Genomic DNA, 22,156 nt, shown 5'->3' on the forward strand with positions numbered 1-22,156 from the left:
TTCGTTGCCGTCCCGTCGTAGATCTTAAACTCCCTAATATACACTGTATTTAACAATTATTCTTCTCGGGCTTGCTGGATATGAAGTGAGAAATAAAGCGCGGAGTTGGTTACAATCATTTTCTATCCAGCAAGCCCACGTAGAAGAAGTGTTTTATTAAAAACTCCAGGATCGACAACTCGTCCATGTTCATTTTATTTCGCACAAAATGGCAACATGTTGTAACATTTCCGGTCTAAAACGGCTTTTGTCGGCCATTTTTTCTCAGAGCTGCAAAACTGCTTTCCCCTCTCTTTATTGCTAATGCGTTCCTTGATCATATTTAATAGGTATATGCAGGTATATGAACTGATAGCCTGTGTCCGGCGAGCCAATGAAAATGGTGGAAATCTGATAACCGTAGTTCAGTTTTTAATAAAAGATAATATAAAGTTGGTTTCTTTCATTTTTGGCTAAACGCAAATTTCAGTCCAACGTTTGCAGCTTGCGGTAAATACGATGCTAAATTTTTCTGTTAATCATAAGAGTTACAATTTCCTCGATTGTGATTGGTTTAAAAAACTCCTAAATTCCACATTATTTTCCACTAATTCACTTGTCAAGTTGTTATCGAACAGTTCAATAAGCCAATCACATTCAAAGTTGTTTTTTAAATCAACCAATCACAACCTTGGTTTCCATCAAAATAGAAACAATATTAATGTACAGACTCCTAAATTGGGTTTTCTTTCTTTCTTTCCTTTCTTTTAATTTTCCAATTTTCCAATCTTTTAATTAATGCAAATTTTCCCTGTCTTTCATAACTTGGCTCTTCTTCTTTTCTCGGAAATTGTAATATTTATGATTAATTGGTAAGAGGACTTCATGTCGTCCAATTCGGTCTGTAAGCATACATTTTGTTATCACTCGTATGATTACAGACCGAATTGGACTCCACTCAGTCCTATTATCACTAATTATCATACTTTTAACCGAAAAAATATTGGGTGATAGAATGTTTTCACGATATTTCCAATGTGCGTTTTCATCGCTACACGCCGTCGGATATTGTCATTGCCAAGGGCAATTTCACCTTTCGTGGATATGTCAAATTCCAAACTTGGCCGAGTGCTCAGGTTTTACAGGAGTGAAAGAGATTTCGTGTCAAAGATCCAAAACCACCAAACAACAAAAGGTTCTATGCGGCACCAAATGGCAAGAGAATCTTGCGGCACCAAATGGCAATATAAAGAATCGTCACGACGACATCTTGAATCATCTTAGACCTCCCTAGTATCTTGTGTATTCCTGTGGCGGCAAAAAACATGTAGGGGCAACGGGAATCGCTTGGGTGCAATAACATCCCGCTTTTATCTGACTGTTGTAACGGGAAGACCTCTTCTCATCGATTGGGGACTACTTTCGGCCCTGAAACATCCGATGGGATTATCCCATTTCAAGGCTTGAGCATATCAAGGCAAAAACTATCATTACTGGAGAAACGGCGATCACGAGTTCAGAGATCACCGGTCAGGTTTAACCTTTTTCGTCATTGGGTTGAAGGCACAGATCTGGAATTGTTTTTGGATTCACCACTGGAAATCGTGACGAGCATGGCATGTGGTATTTTCCACCGAGTTGTCCAGACACAAGTTCGCTGAACGCGTTGAAAATGAGATTGGAGTAAGGGGTCACCGCTACTCATTAATTGGATGCGCTTTTGATTTTCTCTTCGAAAAGACACTCGCGTTCGAGAGAACATTTTTGTTAGCTCGAGAATCACTAAATTTCAAGCCAAACGTACCGCGTATTGGTATCCACACCAGAATGGGAGATGCGGCTTCCTTCCAACCGGCATCTTTAGATCAAAGAACTTCACATTTTCAAAATTTCTTCACATGCGCGAACCCAAAGTTTATTCAAGGACACATCAAGTGGTGCCTGGCCACAGACAAGTTGGACGTGAAGCAGTTCGCTTTGCGTACGTAACCCCATAAGGTTGTGTCTCTTTTGCTAAAAGTTGAACATGTCAATGTTCTCGAACCTACTTTCGAGGGAATGCAAGGGGTGTTACTTGATCATTTCCTCTTGTCGGAAAGTGACTTTTTTGTTTTGTCCGATAGCAGTTTCAGTAAAACAGCGTTGGGTATGAATTTCCATTCCTTGGATCAGAGTACGTTTGGATATAAGTGCAAATATATCACGTGACGCAGGTTTTTGGGTTGGTTTTTACAAGTATTAGGACAATTTACGTACTCAAATTATCCCACAACACAGTTTATTTTTTGGGGATCATTTGCATTAAAATAATAGATGTCCATTTCACTGAAGCATGATACAGTCCCAAGAGTGAATAACTTGTATTGTTTTTTAGGTAATTAACCTCCCAAAAACATATTGCATTATGGGATGGAGGGAATAGCGAATACAGAGACATAATGAGATTCAGCAAGAGTGAATTAGATGAGAGTGTTCTCTTGGCGTGGGTGGGCTCCCCAGCACAGTCACAAATGAATCTATTTTCAGTTGTTATGTCCCTGAAAAACATGACAGAGGCAGTTACGTGTGACATGGCTTCTTATGATTGGTTAAAATTGGCGGCCCTTTGTTTGTTTGGCGCCCAACGTGTATCTAAAAACAAATCCATTTGTGACCGCAAAGCGATAGATCAACACTTGTGTGTAATTCACTCTCCGATTCACATTACTTGGAGTGGGCGTCACAAAGTGACCCATGAACCATGGCCTCAACCAGAATCATAACTAAAAGGTAATAATGAAGTAGTCCTTAAGCTTAACGAAACACCTTGTGACACATTGTGACGTGTATCCAAAGTACTGTGAACGTTATTATGCAGCTCAGTTGTATGGAACATGTATGATTCAGTAGCACAAGGACAAAAAAGACACCAATGAAAACGTCAAGTTCTTCCATTTGAGTATGTTAGTCGTGTCGCTAAGAAAAACCAGCCCTAAACGTTTCCTTGGGGTTAAGGCTGGGTTTGCTCATGAATTTCATCATCAAGTCGAGTGAGCTCGGCAACCTTTTTTACTCTTTCCCTCCATTTTCCGTTGTCGTTCGTCAAAGCTGGTGGTTGTTTTTACCAGACAACCAGTATCCTCCTTCCAATACACGTCGAAGTAGCAATGATTTTTCAAGAGCAAGGTAGTTGCTTTTCTTACCACTTCTGTAGGATTGGTAAAGACGCTTTGTTGTCTTGACGAGTCAAAACAAACGCATTAGCTATCTATTTCTACCGCAGTAGCTTTTTCTGAATCTTTTGTGATGAATGTTTTTCTTGAAAAGATTGCGCACTTGCTTTTCCGTGACAAATAAAAATAAATCGTCATGATGCCACGAAAAGTGTGGCAAATCAAACCCTGAAAAGTTACTTTTTGTCCACCATTTGCTTTTCATATTCACTTGTCCAACCTCGTCCCCAGGGCGCTTTTCGAAAAGCGCCCTGGGGACGTCACGTATTGTCACGTATTGAAAGTTGGAGCAAGATATTCTCTTGTTGATGTGGAGGTGGAGGTGGATGTGGAAATGATAGCGTTGTAAAATAAAACCGAAATTATAAATAAATTCTCTTTTCCGGCTTAATGTTCTTTATCTTTGGGAACAACTCAACCGTGAGGGCTGTGTCACGAGAATTTTTCACATTCAGCTTCTGGGATCAAGCAAAACGTAAAAAAACACTTAACCACTTGAAACAGTAAATGGATGTTTGAATAAAACATGAAATATGCAGGGATGGGCAAAATTGAAGAAGATTGAAATGGGTTGCGCCAGATCGGGGTGTTTGAAAACATTTCAGCTAACAGTTTTTCAACGTTTATCTTTGTTGTTTGGAACTTCAATTATGACGGTATGCTCGACGGACATTTTTATGCCACAAAGCTTTGAGTTGTGATGTTTAAAAGTAATTTGTAGGTTGACGTTAAAGGGAAACGGTCAGCTGTTGCACATGCGCACTGAACACCATTTTTAGCTGTTTGGAAAGGTTCATTTAAAAGGATGACCAAGTCGGCAGAACACCTTCCTCTAGTTCCCCAGCTTGTATTGATCCGAACAGTTCAAAATGACTCTCACCTTTTCACATAAATAATCACGTAGGAATGAATTAAATGAATAAAAGTATAAACAAAACAGCTTTTCAGTTATACACTTAAAATCGAAAGAAAACCCGAGAGGATTAACACAGAATTTCAGGCAGGTAAAGTCCACGCTCAAAATTTGATTTCGGGTTGAGGTTGACTCCTCAAGAATAGCAGTTACCTAGTGTCCAGTCGGCACGGTCACAACGTTGACCATGTTGAGGAACTACACAAAATCAAATACGATACTTTGACACCGTCCTTTTAAAGCATGCATGGTCACAAGACCAACCAAATCCTGGTTTTCTTTTTTTCAAAAAAGCGTTTAGAAGTAGGGGATCCAGAAAGAAAATGATTATAGCAACAATCAATAACAGTTTTTCAACGTTTAGCTTTGTTGCTTGTAACTACGTGGTCAATAACAGAAGAAGAAGTATGTATGTAGGGGAATAACCCGAGTTCGAGGTCATTTATGGTTCTCATTTCTGTGCTCATTTCGGGCCATCTTGGCACATATTGTCCCGAACGTCAACGTTTCCGCGGAATGAAACGCGAGTGCAGCAGCTGTCTTTCCAAAAGTACTTCCTCTGGACAAAATGAGAAAAGTGCACTCAGACAACAATAAATGGTCCACAATTATATCCAACATACTTTCCACGGATTCCGAACGTGTCAGCATTGTCAAACGTGTTATGTGTTGCGGAGTTATCATTTGGGTGACTGTATTTGCGGAATAGTTCTCGATTGCAAACTTTTTAACCTTAATATCGTCCGTTGCAAGAAACCATCGAATCCTTCTTTTCATAAAACGTGTTTGATTTCGTGTCGAAATTGCTTCACTTAACGCCTGAGCGCAATTAAAGAAATCTTTATAATTGATGTCATTATACTGCAAGCTCTTTCCAAAGGATATGTCGCCCATTCTAACTTGTATCCCAATCTTAAAAGCCGATCTTTCAAGACTAAGTGAATTCCGCGTTGATTCAAGCCGTTCTTCTAATGTGCGTGTCTTTTGAAAGAGAAATTCAAAAGCACAGCCTATAAAACTGTAATACGTTCCTCTGGAACTGATCCCCAATTCGATGGCACGATTTTTCAAGAATTCGTTTTTCAATAAAACATCGACAAAATACCACATTCCCACTACTTTTTCAACAGGTCGGTCAAAGAACGCCCGTAAATCGGTTTTCTTTAGCCAAGCTGCCAACTTTGCTTTGGAACCTATTACGTTAAACGTGCCATTTCTTTTTGGGCCGTATTTGGCCCAAAGATGCTTCCTCGTCTTAAGTTCTTGTAGTTCCTTGACAGGATAATTCCACGCAATGTTATTTGTAGAAAGATAACGTTCGAGTGGTACCCCTGCATCCACATCCCATTCAATCAAAAATGCTCGTTGGGTTAAAATGGAAAGATAGAGAAGTGACGTAAGTGCTGCTAAGCGGTTACCATAACCAGAACATCCATATTCTTGCTCTTTGCAAGTAAACACAATAAACTTTCGCGGTCTGCGTCCCTCTAAAATATCTTTGTGAAGACTCTTGTATTCTTTTTGCCATTTATGACTACACGTTTCTTTATAACGTTGCCTGTCGGAGTAAAGCCTAGGAAGCATTTTCGAAACCACACCTTCTATCCACGAACCCTTCCCTTGTTGAATTTTATGTTCATCGAAGGTGTTAGCTTGTGTATTAGGTCCGCCTACTGCGCTTTTGCCGTCAATGCCAGCATCTTTTGCGTGAAATTTCATTCCACCCAATTCCCACGGCAAAGGCCTACGTATTTCTAAAATAGGAGGAGAGAATATTTAATGTCAGAGTAAAGTTGGCGTGTATCTCTTCTTTGCCAATGGTAAGTTCCCAATGAATCCTGGGTAGTTCCAGTCCTTTAAGAGCGCTCACGACCAGTAATTGCAGTTGTGTCCGTCTTCTCCTAAAGGGACTGAAAATACCCAGGATTCATTAGGAAAATAATATATATATATATATATATATATTTCTTCATTCTACGGTCTATAAAAAATAAGCCTGCATCATTAACTTGATCCCTCTGATTAGCTGATGCGTAAGTTGGTGTTTGCCTGTGAATCGTTAGTCGATCCTTAGGTTTAAGGCTATGAAGGGGTTTAGGCTTTCCCATCCATGATCCCACCCGTGAAAGAATCCCGGGATACTCACGATAGGCCAATTCACTGTCTCGATAGCTGCGTTGCCAGCGTGGTTGTCCTGATGGTGTAGTGGTCATCACACCCTACCGGTATTCAGGGGGACGTGGGTTCAAATCCCGCTCAGGGCAATTCTTCATGTTTTTCATTCGCTATAATTAATCAGTTGATTAACGTGATGGGTTTCATTTCTTCATTCTACGGTATATATATATATATATTCTACGGTATATATATATATATATATATATATATATATATATATATATATATATATATATATATATATATATGTGCCCTTAGCACAGAACCTTCCATCATTCGTTAAAGACACAAGTGATCTAATTAACAAAATTCAGGCTTTAAATGCTGAGAAAGGTCCCCTACCCCCTGGTAGTTTGCTTGTATCTTGGGATGTTGTGGCTATGTTTCCCAACATTGATAATAACCTAGGAATCTCAGCTGTTAGAAAGGCGCTTGATTCTAGGAAAGATAAATTTCCATCTACGGATTGTATAGTCGAAGCCGTTGAGATTTGTCTTCAAATCAATAATTGTCAATTTGCAGATCAAAATTTTATTCAGAAACATGGCACTGCCATGGGCCCCAAAAATGCCTGTAGTTACGCCGATTTGGCAATGGGATTAATTGATGAGAAGGCTAAACTTGGAGGTGCAAGCAAGCCTATGCTTTGGTGGAGGTATAGAGATGATGTGTTTGATCTTTGGACTCTTGGTTTGACGAAACTGCTAGAATTTACGGAGTATATTAATTCACTCTATCCCACCATCAAGTTTGAACTGGTATATTCGGAGAGTAGCCTCAACGTTCTAGATCTTACTTTGCACCTCCAAGATGGGTTTATAATCACTGATATTTATGCTAAGCCAACCGACAGTCATCTTTATTTACCTTTTTCGAGTTCGCACCCATCACATTGTATGCGTGCAATTCCCTATGGGGTGGCTCTTCGAATTAAACGCAATTGTTCTACAGACCAGTTTTTGAACAAGAGATGTGAAGAATATAAAGGATATCTGTGCTCACAAAATTACAGCAAGGAATTAGTGGACAGACAATTTGAAAAAGCATTAAGCAATGAGAGGTCCGAACTCTTAACAAAAAGAGTCAAGCCAAAGAAAAAGGTTTTTCCTCTAGTACTTGACTACAACCCAATTCTTCCAGACATCCAGCAGGTGATTAAAAAACATTCCCACTTACTTAGATTGTCTCCTGAGCTTTTAGAGATTTTTCCATCAAAGTCGATTTTTCCAGCTTACCGCAGAACAAAAAACCTAAAAGAAATCTTAGCTCCATCTAAATTTCGGAACATTGAAGCCAGAAATGAAACCTTGGAAGATGCTCGAGGTTGTTGCAAATGTAACAAAAGATGTGACCTCTGTAAACATTTTTTGATTCAAGAAGAAGGCACCACCCCTTCATGAAACCTGGAAACATACCACAATATGTGCATGCAAAGAGCAACCACCACCCCAGCATTCTGAGACGTATCCCAGAGAGCGTAAACCAGAGATTATCGGATACTTCATCCGATGAATCTGTGTTCAACAAAGCTGCACCACCCTACCAAGCGGCGTTAGACAAAAGCGGATACCAGCACACGTTGAAATTCCACCCAAGGGAAAACAGGAGAAAAAAACGCAGGATAAGAAAACGGAACGTTACCTGGTTCAATCCCCCGTTCGATGCGCGAGTCAAGACCAACTTAGGGAAAGAATTCTTGCGGATCATCAATGAGTGTTTCCCAAGGGGCCACGCCCTAAGGCCAATTTTCAATCGTAGTACCCTAAAGCTCTCATACAGTTGCATGCCTAACGTAAAAAGTGTAATAGATTCAAAAAACAAGCGCCTACTACTACAATCAGGAGCAGAAACACGCGAAGAAAGGCTATGCAACTGCAGGAAGAAAGAGGAGTGCCCACTCGACAACCAGTGTCTCGCAAAGGGCATTGTGTACCAGGCCTCTGTCACATCTAGCGAGGGGACTGAGCACTATGTAGGGCTCACGGACACGGACTTTAAGGCGAGGTTCGCAAACCACAAGCAATCTTTTAGGACAGAAAAGTACAGTAATCAAACTGAACTAAGCAAATATGTATGGCGCTTAAAGAAAGCAAAAACAGAGTATAAGATCACTTGGAAAATTCTAGGCAGAGCGCGTGCGTATTGTAACACTACAAAAAGATGTAACTTATGCACACTTGAAAAATATTACATAATTTGCCACCCGAAGCTCGCCACACTTAACAAAAGGTCAGAGTTAGTTAGCAGCTGCCGGCATGCAAGTAGGTTTTTACTAAAGAACGTGTAATTAAGAACCAAACAATGTGTAAGCAAGTGTGATGAAAAAATTAACGCATAAATACGCGTTTATGTAAATAGAATCATAAGATCCTGAAGAGTGGGAGCGCTACGCTCCTACGAAACAACCTCTTCGATCTGCAATGAAAAAGTAGTCCACTCTTCTATATATATAACCAGCTCCAACTCCTTTGTTGTTGAGCACTCTGGGCTAGTATTGGAACTTAAAGTACTGTGTATATATATATATATATATATATATATATATAAAACCAAAAAATGGGTAGAAGTCCTCATCATATATATCGTAAACATTAGGGGTCTGGAACCAGGGGTTTGTTCATTCAAGAGCTAAAGCCTTCCCTTAGTGTCAATATTAGCAGCGAGAAGTTATTGCTGTTTTAGCTATTACTCCTCATTATGTCTAGACACGTACTGCTGCAGATCGTTTTTTGCAGTCTAGGTTCCAGACCCCTAATGTTTACGATATATATATATATATATAATAAAACAAGCAAGAGACACAGTAGCGACTCAGAGTTTCATGTTCTCGACACAATCTTCAGGCTACAATGATCTTAATTAATGCGCATTACTCGGCATTTCTAGAATTCCCTAAAGTGGAAGCTCATTACTTCACATTGTGCAGTAGGAACTTATTTCTATGACGACATTTAGATACTAATTCAGTTCTTCCACTTTAGGGAATTCTATAAATACCGAGTAATGCGCATTAATTAAGATCATTGTAGCCTGAAGATTGTGTCGAGAACATGAAACTCTGAGTCGCTACTGCGTCTCTTGCTTGTTTTATTTTATATAATTTTATTTTTACATAATTTATATAGTTTTCAAAAATCGTAACGGTCACTTTTGAAAATGTATGTTGACTAGCATACGAAACGTCAAGTTTTATAAAAAATGCGTTTGAATACAATGTTTATCACCGCTGTTTGTGTTATTTTCTTAGGGCCTCTTCATATGAGCCCGGTTGACCGGGCTGGCTTGGTTAACGAGATGAAATTGGTGTCTGTCAATATGGTGACTTTCAGCCCGCTTTCCGAGATGAAAAAATTGAAAAAGTGGTGACGCGACCATCCGGTCGTATCCGGTCGTATCCTTTGATTTCAAGTCCCGACTAGCTTTCTAATATGCACTCCCAAGCTTCAATTTTTCATTTCTGAATCGCGCACATTTCTTGTTATTTTAATTTTTGTAGCAACTCAAGTTATTCTGGAAATTAATCAATCGATGCTACCAGCCTTTATATCAAAAGCCCAAGAGAGGGATTGCGACTTTTAAACGAGGCTGACTGATATTGCACCGTGGCAACGCGTGGCCTACATAGCAACGGAGGCAAAAATTGGAAACAACTATTTTTTCAAAGCATTTTTTTCTGTTTACAATGCAAAAGCTTGGCGGAAGCGAGGAAGAAGAGGTTCCTGGCTCCTGACAGTCGAGACAGCTCTTTGAAATGACGTCTTTAGCGCACATTGAATACTGCCAGATTAGCCAAAAGAGGTAAATTAAATGTTTCATCTTTCGAAAAAGCTATGCAATTCAAAAAAGATCTCACCACCAGACGCGTGAACGTTAAATTTCTCTTGGAAAACAGATTTCGCACTCATCACTTCGCAATTCGTGCGATATTGGTTTTTCCGTGAAATTTAACGTGTAATTTCCTCGTTAGGTGGAAAATTTTCACATAGAATATTCATAACTCAAACAAAACAGTTACAACTAGTACCTTTGTCAGCCCAATTTTCGTTGTGCCTGAAATAAACGATGAATGAGAAGACAACAAGAAAACCCAAGGGGACGATTTGCCACTTTTGTGGTATGCAGATCCTCGACTGTAGAGTCCAGTGGCTCATAACTAGTGAGAAAAAATGTAATTAATACTTGAAAATATCGAGTGGCCGCGGCCGGGATGAATCATGATAAAACTAAAAAATGCTCTGGTTGGCTAAGAGAACTAAAACGCACACGTTTTTGTCCCCCTGAACTGCAGTCTTCAACCCGTGAAATGACAAAAAATCAGAATTTTAAAGAAAATAGCATATGTTTTGAAAAAACAAGAAAACAAAAGAGTAAAATTGAGAACCTTGTTAAAAGGAATACTGTACTGTCGGGAGTGAACAAGAGATTCATTGTCCGCATTAGCTCTGATCTAGCCTGTGTACAGCCGCCCGCTCTCCGAAAGAAAAAATTTGAGCGTCTGTGATTTACCGTTAATAATCGTGTTCCGTATCACGTGATTTTTCCTGGAATGCGTGGAAAATGATTTGATTGGTTATTACCCATCGATCATTACATCATTGAAACAACGAGTTTTGATTGGCTTTTATTTTTATTTCTCCACATCAACACCGTGAGAACCCTTGTGAGAACCACGGTGAGAGATTTTACGATGAGTTCGTGTGTACTTTTGAGCACGGTACAAAATACGAATTTAATCTTTTTGATTGTCAAAGAGGTCTTTCTTTTAAAGCACGAGCGGAATTGTTATCTATGGAGTGTAAAGTGGAAATCGATTCGACGTACATTTGTAGGAATTGTTGTCAGCGCAAAAGAAACGAAAGCACTCTTCACGCGGTGAATATAGCACTATTCAAAAGACTGTCCACTCGAAAACGTCTCCCGCTATTCCTTACCAGTCAATGTAATCCCAACGCCTTGCTCGGACCAGCCTAGCCATTCTCAAGCACAATCTACAAAGCGTGATGCCCTGGAAGATTTGAGATGTGAACACACCGAGGCAAATAACAGCTCATCGGCAACGATCTGTGCTGTTCTGAAGATCAGAGCCGTACCTTGGTTGGAAGACTTGCAAATACATCCTTTCCTTTAAAGAGTGCTTCTATGCTATAAAGCCAAGGTATCTTAAAACTATCGGGAGACGCTCTTCGATAGACGTTTGAAATCTACCTCATTGACCACCATTTTGAGAATTTAGCTCCAACGAAATATGAGCCACGCAAATTTTGGTCAGCGTAGATCTCTGCAAAATTATTCCGGAAGACGATTACTAACGGTAAATCACAGACGCTCCTCTCCGATTTTTTTTTTTCGGAGAGTGGGCGGCTGTACACAGGCTACTGTGATCGTGGTGTATCAAGATTCCGGCCAAAACCTTCTGATCTCTGCGAAAATTGCCTTTGTCAATGATCAACACGTTTTTGAAAAATCAATGGCATGGTCATGAAACCAATAATTTGCAATACTGGACCCTTTGGCCGCTGTTTTAAACTTTTTGGGTCCCTTTTTTCCTCGTACCGAATGCCCCCAGTTTCACCGATACATGCTGTAAAGAGGTCTGGTTTTGAGACTAGTGGGGGAGACTTCGGGCAGATTCTGTAGGTAGCGGAAGAAACAAGAGACAACACAAACGAACTCCAAATAAAGACTAATCCCCTTGTGAACAAAATACAAAGTTTTCCCTTACCTTCAGAAAGATCCTAACTTCGAAATCGGGAAGAGTTCTTAAAGGGTAATGCAGAAGTTTCGTGACACCTTCGATTTACGATAGAGATGCAAAAAAGTTATAACTCTTGTCCACTCCCAGGACAATATAGTATTTTTTAAACAAAGATTCTTAATGTTGTTCTTTTGTTTTCTTGTTTCTTCACACCACAAACCTTTTATTTAACATTTCTGATTCTCTGATCATTTCACCCTCTGAAGACTTGAGTTCAGGCAGTCGAAAGGTTGTGCCTTTTGCCAGATACCGTTTTTTAGTTCTATGATAATTAATACTGTAAAATAAGTACTATACATCAAAATTGCAATATTATCTCAGTACAAGCTTTGAAGTACGTAGACGACAGCTGCAAGCTGTTGATTCTTCCTTCTCCACAGGCTTTTCCACGGACAGAGGCCTGGGCTAACGGAATGGGGGTGCTAGTTAAGTCGTTCTCGAAACTGGTTTTGTGATGATATTCACATCATCTGGGTACCAAAATACGAGTGTCATTGTTTCAGAAAGACAACCCATGTTTAAACATAGAAGTCGAACCTGCAACTGTAGATGGTTTGCAACCAATTTCTAGAGACACAGATAACAATGATGTAATGTACAACTGCTGGTTGACGAACAAAAGAAGCTAATGAGAGTCCTTTGTTTTCGTTCACCAACATGGCAGATAGCTTGTTCCAAGTTCTCAGATGAAAACAACTGCGTTTAGGGTCGAGGCGAGGTGGGATTCCGCGTTGCCTCGACCTAAGCTCCCACTCATTTTTCGCACGCATTTTTTTTCTCTTTCCCGACTATATGGGAGCTGAAACAGGCTATGGCGGCGATAACTTAACTTGAAAACCACCTATCCGCTGACAAGATTCCCTTAAACACCCGGACCACCATGAACCAGGCAATCGATTTATCCTAAACCCTGTATTGGACCTGTCATAACACTTTTAGACTTAAAACGCCAAACTCGACACAACAAACAACAACAACAATTTTGTTTAGCTAAATATGATAGTTATTGGATGGCTTACCCCAAGAATAGCCAGAAAAAGCTAATCGAGGCGGGGTGAGCCAAATACAAGAACACACCAATTAAAGGACAATAAATTTACATAACACTTAGTCTAATAAATTAACGATACAAATTACGCGAGGATTGATTAGAAACAAATATCTAAAAGTAATAAAGGGCAGCAAGTTTACACGCAGCTATAGCGAAGATAGCGTTGACGTCACCTATTGTCATTAATGGCCCAACCAGAGCCTCATTTAGTCAGGTGGCTTAGTGGTCAGATCTATACAGAGCGAACAAAAGCACCAAGCTTTGTGTGAACATAGGCTAGCGCATACAGGTTAAAACTTTGACCGGTGCCCTGCTTGATCTCTTCTGGGTTTGTATTTATACTTTGGTGGGTAGCCTGTGGGTAGCCTTAATACTGTGACTGCGAGAAATTTAGCCTAAATTGTCCAGAGAATTTATACACCTGCTTTGAAAAACACTTAACTGCTCTTCGTTATCACTACCAGCGAAAATAAGGCACAGAAAAGTTTATTTGGGCCCAGTTTCCGAAGTTTTCGTTTTGACTAGTACTTAGCCTCCACTCGGTCATCCAAGATGGCGACCTCTATGGGTCACTAGACAAACTGCAAGTACCAAAAAATTACCGTATTTTTCATGCAGCTTATACAATACAATACATACTTAATTGACCGCTCCCCATAGGGGCTTTTCAGGGCCAATGAAACAATCAACGAAACAACAGAACACAACAACAACAACAACTGTTAAGAATCCCAACTGGCCGGAGGCAAACCAGTTGGCTATTTACAAGTGCAGCTGGGAAGCTTAACCAGGGACTACCAGGAACAAATTCATTGAGTGGTCAGAGCGGGTCTTGAACCCCGGATCTCCGGATTTCAAGGCAAGCACCCTAACCACTGGGCCACACTGCCTCCATGCTTTTGAAACATTTAATTATCTTAAGTATCTTATTGTCTTTGTAAGCTAACGATGCTTATATTCAGCTGCCTTGAAGGCTATTTTTCCATAGATTATAAGATTTTTTGGTAAATTTGCTTTCAGATTTGAATCAGTGATAATGTGAAGACAAAGAGATGTCACGAAATTGGGATCTTAGTATTATTTGCCAATGCACTACTCGTGAAGCTTTAAGATATCCCATGAAATCCCCCTCACTCGACAGCAATGTTTACAGTAACTTTCTTACCAACTTAACCCACTTTAAGGACCTGAGTTCTCGGCCAGTGGAACTGAAGTTCAACACTGATACCACAACAACTGATGACCTTATTAAGAATAACGCCAAATGGCATCAGTCCTGCCACTTAAAATTAGCTCATCCAAGCTGAAAAAAGCTCAAAAGAAAAAAAGCCCACCATCCGATATCCATGAAAACCCACATCTTATATCCAATAAACGTCGTAAAGTGGTAGAAAGTGATGAAAATAGGTGTTTATTTTGTGGTGAGGGAAATAAAATTGGTGTACTTCATGGCTTCTCCACAATTGAAGGGGACAGAAATCTTCGCCGAATTGTCACAGATTTGCAAGACTTCAAACTGTTGGCAAAAATATCTGGGGGAGACCTGATTGCTATTAACTTCACTTGTAGGTCTATGCAACTCAGAAACAATTATAGCACGACAAGCACTCTAATGTTTTCATTTGCTCGAATTGGAGTTTAAACCAGTCAGAGAGTGAGTAAAAATCTAGAGCTTGTTAGCATCATGTCAAAAAAAAAAAGAATTTTTTTCGGTTTTGTATGCCTAAGAAAGCGATTAGAAAAAAATGGCTCCCAATCAGGCTTGCAAAGCATCATGGACCTTCATTTGTTTACTGAAAATAAATATAAAATGTGGCATCAACGCTGCTTGACTTATTTTTCTTGCGTGTGAGTAGTTTTGACGAGCTTTCAATAATACTTTTGCTTGAAACCACATTTTCCCTAATATGCTTGGTAACCAGGCAATGTCAATTTTGGTTATATTTCATTTATTTGCTGCACCAGCAAAAGAAAAAAAGATTCAGTTGGACACCGGTCCTAAAACTGTTCAGTATACCCTAAGGCAGCTGTGTACCAAATTTGGTGCTTTTGTCCGCTCTGTGTAGATCCGGTCAATTTTCTGCACTTAGCCACCCGACTAATTGGCTGTCGAAACAAAGGGTCTTTTGTTCCAGGGGTTGGCACATTTGAATAACAAAAACAATGCTTGTAAATGATGTCTTCCCTATATTACGCTGACCAATTAGAAACAGTGTACACTGATGAAAATTAGCTATTTACAATATCGATAAGCTAATAAAAGTAACAAAGTTGTAGGATTAGAAAGCAAAAACAAAATAGAAGTAAAAGTAAAAACATATTACAATTCAACTTGACCAACTTTCTTTTAAGAAGTGTATCACGCGTTGGGTGCTTAAGCATTAATTAACGTTGTTGAGCAGTGGCTCTATATCATGGCAAGAAATATCTAATTAACTTTTACAATTTTGGATATCTTGTTGATCAGGAGGCTTGTAAATGGAAACTATTGCTAAAAATCCGAAGCTCCGGATTCAAATCCAGGCTTCAGGAGATGTTTTTTTCTCTCAGCTCATTTGCTCATATTGTATCTTCAAAATTAACATTAATAATTCATGAGCGTAATATCCCATCAGATGAGAGAATATCAATCACATTCATGCATCTGCATAGCCGATATAGAATGGTCTTCATGAAAAGGTCGATGGGTTTTGATTTCAGTCTCGAGGGAAATCGGTGTAGATTACAAAACAATTAAAATATCTTCGAGCTTTTTATTAAAATACGATTACCGAGATCTTTATGATAAGATCACGGCAATAAACGTGTAACAAGACGCCTCGTGGCGTTTACGTAGGATGCTGCTGTTTGTGTAAAATGTGCAGGTTGGCTGCAAATGTCACGGATCCCTGAAGCCAACTGAGAATCTCAGAGGGACGTGGTAAAAGCGCTATTAAAGGAAGGTTAAGTGTGACAAGAATCGACCTTTGCAATTTCAAGCGTTTTCATGGGCACTAGCGACTAGCTTTTCTCATTACCGTTCGCAAGAAAATAAAAAGAGACATGCATTTGTATATGTCCTACTGTACAATGACAGGATCAAGCCAAGAGCTTCGTGACAGGCACTTGGCTAATTACCATATCTGACCATTATGAAAACGACACACAAGCGAATTTTGAACGTGGTCTGCCTTAGGCATTCCACGTAAAAATGCAAACCAACGAAATAACATGAATCATACAAGTTGCATACCTTAAATCAAGAAAACACTTTGGAAACAAGACGACTGTTGGCGTTTACGTATTTTTTACGCACTATTTGATGGAAAGATTAGTTTTTGATGACTTTACTGTAATGAGATTTTGTTCGTATTTGCGACTAGTTTGCGAGTCGAGTTTTCCGCTCTTTAATGGAAAATAATCTAAAGAGTCTCCATATTTGTTTCAAACTTGCAGCCGTCAAAATTAGAGATATCAAATGATTTTTTGTTGAAAGATCTCAACAATCAATTTGTTGCAAGTTTAAACGAACAAAAGGGTGCAATTGCGATTAAAGAGCGTAACGCGCGAATTATTTTACTGTAAAGTATATTCACCTCAAGAAAGATCATAGATGTTATAATGCTAACTGTTTATTCAAGAAAACTTAACTTATTCAACTTATTAACTTATTCAAGAAAACTTAAGCTAAGCAGATGAAATAATGAATTGTTGATTCGAGGATTTGTTTTCATTGAATAATTTTGTAGATTGGAAAAGGTTTTGTTAAGAATGACTGATCGAATCGCTTCGGACCATGAGCTCTTTTCAGAGCCTTCATTGCGCCCCAGCGAGGTATTTCTTTCTGACAACGCAAAGGCGTTCGACAGGACGGGATAATCTCTTGCCATCGCGGGAAACGAAGGTGACTTAGATAGTAATAATCGGAAATTCTGTTGCACGATCCGACTTCGCCTTCGATTTGCGTTGATAGTCCGTTCCACGTACTGGGATAGGACAGCATCGTGTAGTTCTTGGTCGCTGATGTCCATTGGTGTCTACTGGATCTGTACTGGTAGGTTTGGGAACAGGAAACGGACCACGTCGTGGCGAATCACAAGTGATTCCTCATGCTGAAGTGGAACTTTCATTCCTCTTTCAAACACAAGTCCGGTCCGCTCTCTAGCTTCTTCCACTCGTACTGGACCTGGGTTGGGATTTTCAACACCTCTATAGGTGAGCTTTTGGCTCCCATGTATTCTTGCTGCGGTAATAGTAACCTTGCCACTGTACCATGAACAGAGGCCTTCGGTTACACATTTGCTTGGCAACTATCCGCTCAGCTTGATAAGATGCCGAAAACGTCAGGTTTTCTATCGCGGCAGTTTCTAGGCTCTCAGGTGGACGTCTACGTTTCCCCATCTTCATAACGAATCGAATATTGTGGCCAAAAGAAAAAAAAACTGAAGTATATCTAGAGTTTATTGGCAGGCCAAAGGGATGCTAGGGCACCAATAGATATCGTCTATTAGACAAAAGATGTTCAGAGAAAGCGTCGCCATAACTTCAAAAGTTTTCAACGCAATGTTTCCGAATGGATTTTTTTTCCTTCTATCAATTGAAGCTCGTCATGTAACGTCTGCGCCTTCGAAAACTAAACACTCACAATCAGAAGGATGTGTTTATTTACAACACAATCATTTTGCGAGCGTAGGGTTCATTTGACCATCAGGTCATCATTCTGTGTATTCTATATAACTTTTGTCCAAACAATCAAATCTAAAAATTATCTATTCTATAAAGCAAAATGGAAAATGTTAACCGTGCCGTAAAATGTTCCTTGCGAAATATGCTCATATGTACGACTTTACAACACAAAAGATAAGACAATAGCGCTCTCCATTCATTGTTTAGTTTGTCACCTACATCATGTTAATCGATGCTCTTTCTAAGCGTTCACGCACGATGACGCACGATATCAACTGAAGCTTAAGTGTCCCGAGAACAATAGGCATTCTGCGCGATGATAAACACCTACAATCAGAAGAATGTGTTTACTTACAACACAATCATTTCGCGAGCGCAGGGTTCGTTTGACCATCAGTTCATCATTCTGTGTGTTCTATATAACTTTTGTCCAAACAAACAAATCTAAAAAGTATCTATTCTATAAAGCAAAACGGAAAATCTTAACCGTGATGTGAAATGTTCCTTGCTAAATATGCTCATATGTGCGATTTTACGACACAAAAAATAAGACAATAGCGCTCTCCCTTCATTCTTTAGTTTGTCACCTACATCAAGCTAATGAACGTCGTTGTGCGTTCGGCCTGGCAACCAATGATCAATGCTCTATCTTCTATGCAAGCGTTCACGCATGATGACGCACGATATCAACTGGAGCTAAAATGTCCCAGAACAATAGGCATTCTAGACGATGATTAAATAACGGAGAAAATTAAGTAAACGTTGATTTGTGCTATTGCTCTTATTTTTCAATCATCATATGTAAATACAAACTTGTTTAGTTTTCCTATAGAAAAGACAAGGTTTTTCCATCAATACAGGGTGGTAAAATTAATAGTAAAGATACTAGGTTTATTGTCTTGTTTTTTTCTAAAATTATTTTTTAACACTATGAAGTCTGCACGTACGCAACAAAATTAAACAATATAACTTCTTGGTTGGGAAAAACCCTGCCGTGACTGTTCAGTGACAGTGAGGGTCTTACGTGTTATTGTTTACACCAAATGATATATTATCGTTGATAATATGCGCTTCTTTTAATTATTCGTGATAACGTACGTAATAAAGATGCCATGTAAAGCATGTGGAATTCGTCTCCACAAATACTTTCCACTCCTCTTGCAGAATACCCCGCAACACTAGCTATTCTGCGTAGCTATTGTAAATGGCTACGCAGAAATGCAATTCTGCAATAGGCCACGTTCGATATCTCAATATTCACATACGGCTACGTACAAGGCGTTTTGTTAAATTTGAATATTATTCTGTTTGGAAATCCACTTGAGACTTGCCAGACAAAGAAAACAGAACTGAGCCGTGAAATCTGACCATAAAGCCTCGTAGCTCCATAATAGAGTTGGCCGCCTAATACAGCTAATAAATACAACGTTTGTATGAGCGAAAAGTCGGGACTTTGAAAACTGGCCGCTTAATAGAGGGTGGCCGCTTAACATAGGGCCGTTATATACAGATTCGACTGTATATCGAACTCGGCTTATTATTCTTGCATCTACAGTTATTAGGTTCAGGGAGTGATATTTCAGACTGGTTTAGCTTTCAGTTATTGTAGTGCTTATCAACAGTTATTTGGACTCAAGTAACTTCCCTAAATTATAAATAAGTACAACAGAGTGACCGAGTAGACGGGTAGCCACTTTCCCAAGGACTTGAGTGAATTATAAATAAATTAAAACGGAGTATCCGCGTAGACGCGTAGCCACTTTCCAGAGAACTTCAGTAAATTATGAATAAATTACCACGGAATAGCCGCGTAGACGCGTAGCCATTTTCCAAAGAACTTGAGTGAATTATCAAGAATAACTGAGAACTCGAGTTGCCGCGTAGACAACTTGTTGCCGGCTGCACCGCGTAGCTAGAGACGCGGGGAATACTGCAATTGCTCCTTCCCTTGTATTTCATCTACATCTACATGTTCCAGCATTCGGCAAAGTCCCTTTTTGGCTTATGGCTATTTCTGCTTAGGTGGCCTCACACACCATAAGCCTTTTTAGAGACATCACTGCCAAGCCGGCCACTTCTGCTGGAGAGAATAGGATAGCCACAACACCAGGGACTACTGACATCCCCTACTCTTATCGAATAGTGTGTGGATTGTTTAACGTCCCACAGGGAACTTATGAACATAGAAGGTATTTGTGAGACGGGGCCTACGGTTTATAGTCCTTATAGTTTGGGTTCACATTCAATAATATTCCGAAGGAATCTTACCTCTCAAGTTCTCTCTTGAAATCGACCGTGCACGCTCTGCAAGCGAAACCCACATACACAATAAACTTTCACAAGCATTTCACCTTTGTCATATTACCTTGCACGTGATTACACGGCGGACCGACTCAAATCGCAGGGTATAAATACTTTCAAGCTATAACATAATGCTTTCATTGTCTGTCACAAGCGGTAAAGGACAATACAAAATATTTGAATAAATGTGAATATTTTTCATGATTACGAGACGCCAGCGGGCAACTTACCTTTATGTATTCGCCTAAAAACAAACAACTGCATACTCAGTTAGCGGGTCACAACCTCGGTAAAAGTCTGTTTAGTAATTTCCGGGTCACACAGTAAAATTTCACAGTAGTATTTATATGGATTGCAATTAGCTGGCTTAGCGTATGGCTTATACGCGTGGTTTGCATGAGTTGAATTGCACTTGGTAAACTCAAAGAGATCGTCAAAGTTTAACTTGTTTATACTAAAAACGATTTTGTAACATGAACTAAAGAAAGATATAACCAAGGCGTTTCAAGTGTAGGCCACTTCAGCTTCCTTAGACGATCTTCGTATTCCATCACAGGCTCCCCACGTTTTTGCCTAAGAGCAAGCCAAGAAGCTCTTCGCTGAACTTTTTCTAACGCCAGTATATCCTCAGATAAGTACGGATTCCAGACCGGGGCAGCGTATTCAAGAACTGAACGCACAAGAGATTTTTACAACGTAGAAAATGCATCCCGATTTGACAAGCCTACTGTTCTGTGAATCAAGCCCAACAATTTGTTGGCTTTATTAACGGTCACGTTAACATTTTCACTCCACGATAAATCCGAAGAGACTATGATACCCAGGTCGTTGACGCACTTTACGGTTTTAAGCCTCTTATCCAATGAATATATGGGGAGAGAAATATCTCGTTTGAGCGTTAAACGTAGTACTTCGCACTTGTCAGAGTGCATTTAGATTTTTCAGATTGTAGGACTTCAGTGTCCCTTGCTTTGTCTGACAGCTTTCGTATATTTTGGTGTCATCAGCAAACATTCTCAAAGTAGGGGATATATTAGAACATAGATAGCAACAAAATTGGGCCCAAGATCGTGCCCTGTGGGACCCCCAACGCTACACAAGATCAAGATGAGTAAGTTCCTCGAACAACGACGCGTTGTTTGCGGTCAGTCAAAAAGCTTCTGAACCAACGGAGTAGTGGACCTTCCATCCCGTGGCATTTTAATTTGAGCAAAAGCCGTTAGTGAGGTACGGAGCTAGTCAAACGCTTTTCAGAAATCTAAGAATATAACATCTGATGATTCAGGAGGTCTTGATTTATTTCTTGATAAAGCCCAGTCATCAAAACAACTCAGCAACTGAGTTAGAGTTGATTTTCCTTCAAGAAAATCACTGGTTTGAGTTCTTGGGCCTTCCAGAAGTTTACTACACGATCTTTGGCAATTTTCTCGCTAACTTTACATGCGATTTGACGGTAGTTTTCTCTGCAATCTTTTCTACCCCTTCTTGTGGACAGGAACAAATTACCTATTTTCCAGGCGTACGGTACTTCTCCAGCTAGAAATGATCTATTTGAAACTTAACAAAAGGACTGATCGATTTCAATCACGCATTCGTTTAATTCCCGATGCGTGAGGTTGTCCGGCCCCGGGGACTTGTAAGGATTTAGGTTTCTCAAAAGACGGGAAACCTCCTTTGCGTTACAAAAGATATTTGACAATTTAGAATCCACAACATCAGCGTAAGCAGGGAAATTTCCATAATCTTTAACGGAAACACACAAGTCGTCAGTCAGGGTAACGTCATCCGCTTTCAGTGTTGCATGGAGTGTAAGTTCGTTCGATCCTTTGCGTACGGTGGAAACAAAAAATCCAGAATGCATTTGGGTTTCCCAAAGATATTAGATCTTCAGATATTTTGTTGAAGTGTTTTCCCTGAGCAGAATTATAAACTTTCTTTAAAAAATTGTTCAGATCACCGTATGCTTTCCAATCTTTTTTGTAATCCAGATCTTTTGGCTCTCTTGTACGTCTGAGTTAGAGAAACAAATGCATGAGAGGGATATCCTGAAAATTACAACAATGAAATATAATGACACAGTTGTCTGGGCGCAATTTAAAAGA

At 39.7% G+C, this 22,156-nt stretch overlaps 1 protein-coding gene and 1 pseudogene across 2 annotated transcripts; one reads left to right on the forward strand and one right to left on the reverse strand.

Annotated features, from left to right (window-relative positions):
• The first annotated feature begins 1,083 nt into the window (after positions 1 to 1,083).
• Positions 1,084 to 2,187, forward strand: LOC138021022 (uncharacterized; annotated as a pseudogene).
• Positions 2,188 to 4,022: 1,835 nt separating this feature from the next.
• LOC138020451 (uncharacterized) lies at positions 4,023 to 20,135 on the reverse strand. 2 transcript variants are annotated; one of them, XM_068867438.1, is made up of 3 exons: positions 20,022 to 20,135; positions 10,307 to 10,435; positions 4,023 to 6,014 (listed from the first exon to the last, which is right to left on the reverse strand). In XM_068867438.1, exon 3 carries the CDS (start codon positions 5,821 to 5,823, stop codon positions 4,543 to 4,545), a length of 1,281 nt encoding a protein of 426 aa, XP_068723539.1. In that variant the 5' UTR covers positions 5,824 to 6,014; positions 10,307 to 10,435; positions 20,022 to 20,135; the 3' UTR covers positions 4,023 to 4,542. The 2 variants fall into 2 exon arrangements, with proteins under 2 accessions (XP_068723539.1, XP_068723538.1); XM_068867437.1 differs by having other exon boundaries at positions 4,023 to 5,858; positions 20,022 to 20,099.
• Between the last annotated feature and the right edge of the window lie 2,021 nt (positions 20,136 to 22,156).

This window comes from Montipora capricornis, chromosome 10 (genome assembly GCF_036669925.1).
Source record: "Montipora capricornis isolate CH-2021 chromosome 10, ASM3666992v2, whole genome shotgun sequence".
Taxonomy (NCBI): Eukaryota; Metazoa; Cnidaria; class Anthozoa; order Scleractinia; family Acroporidae; genus Montipora; species Montipora capricornis.

What these genes read in the sequence shown, in the direction of transcription:
- LOC138020451 (XM_068867437.1), bottom strand. Translation starts at nt 20,076, where the DNA reads ATGTGGGTTTCGCTTGCAGAGCGTGCACGGTCGATTTCAAGAGAGAAC. An exon ending in TTCAAGAGAGAACTTGAGAG is followed by an intron (nt 10,436 to 20,021) that starts GTAAGATTCCTT and finishes TTTTCTCACTAG; the next exon opens with TTATGAGCCACTGGACTCTA. An exon ending in CGAAAATTGGGCTGACAAAG is followed by an intron (nt 5,859 to 10,306) that starts GTACTAGTTGTA and finishes CTCCTATTTTAG; the next exon opens with AAATACGTAGGCCTTTGCCG.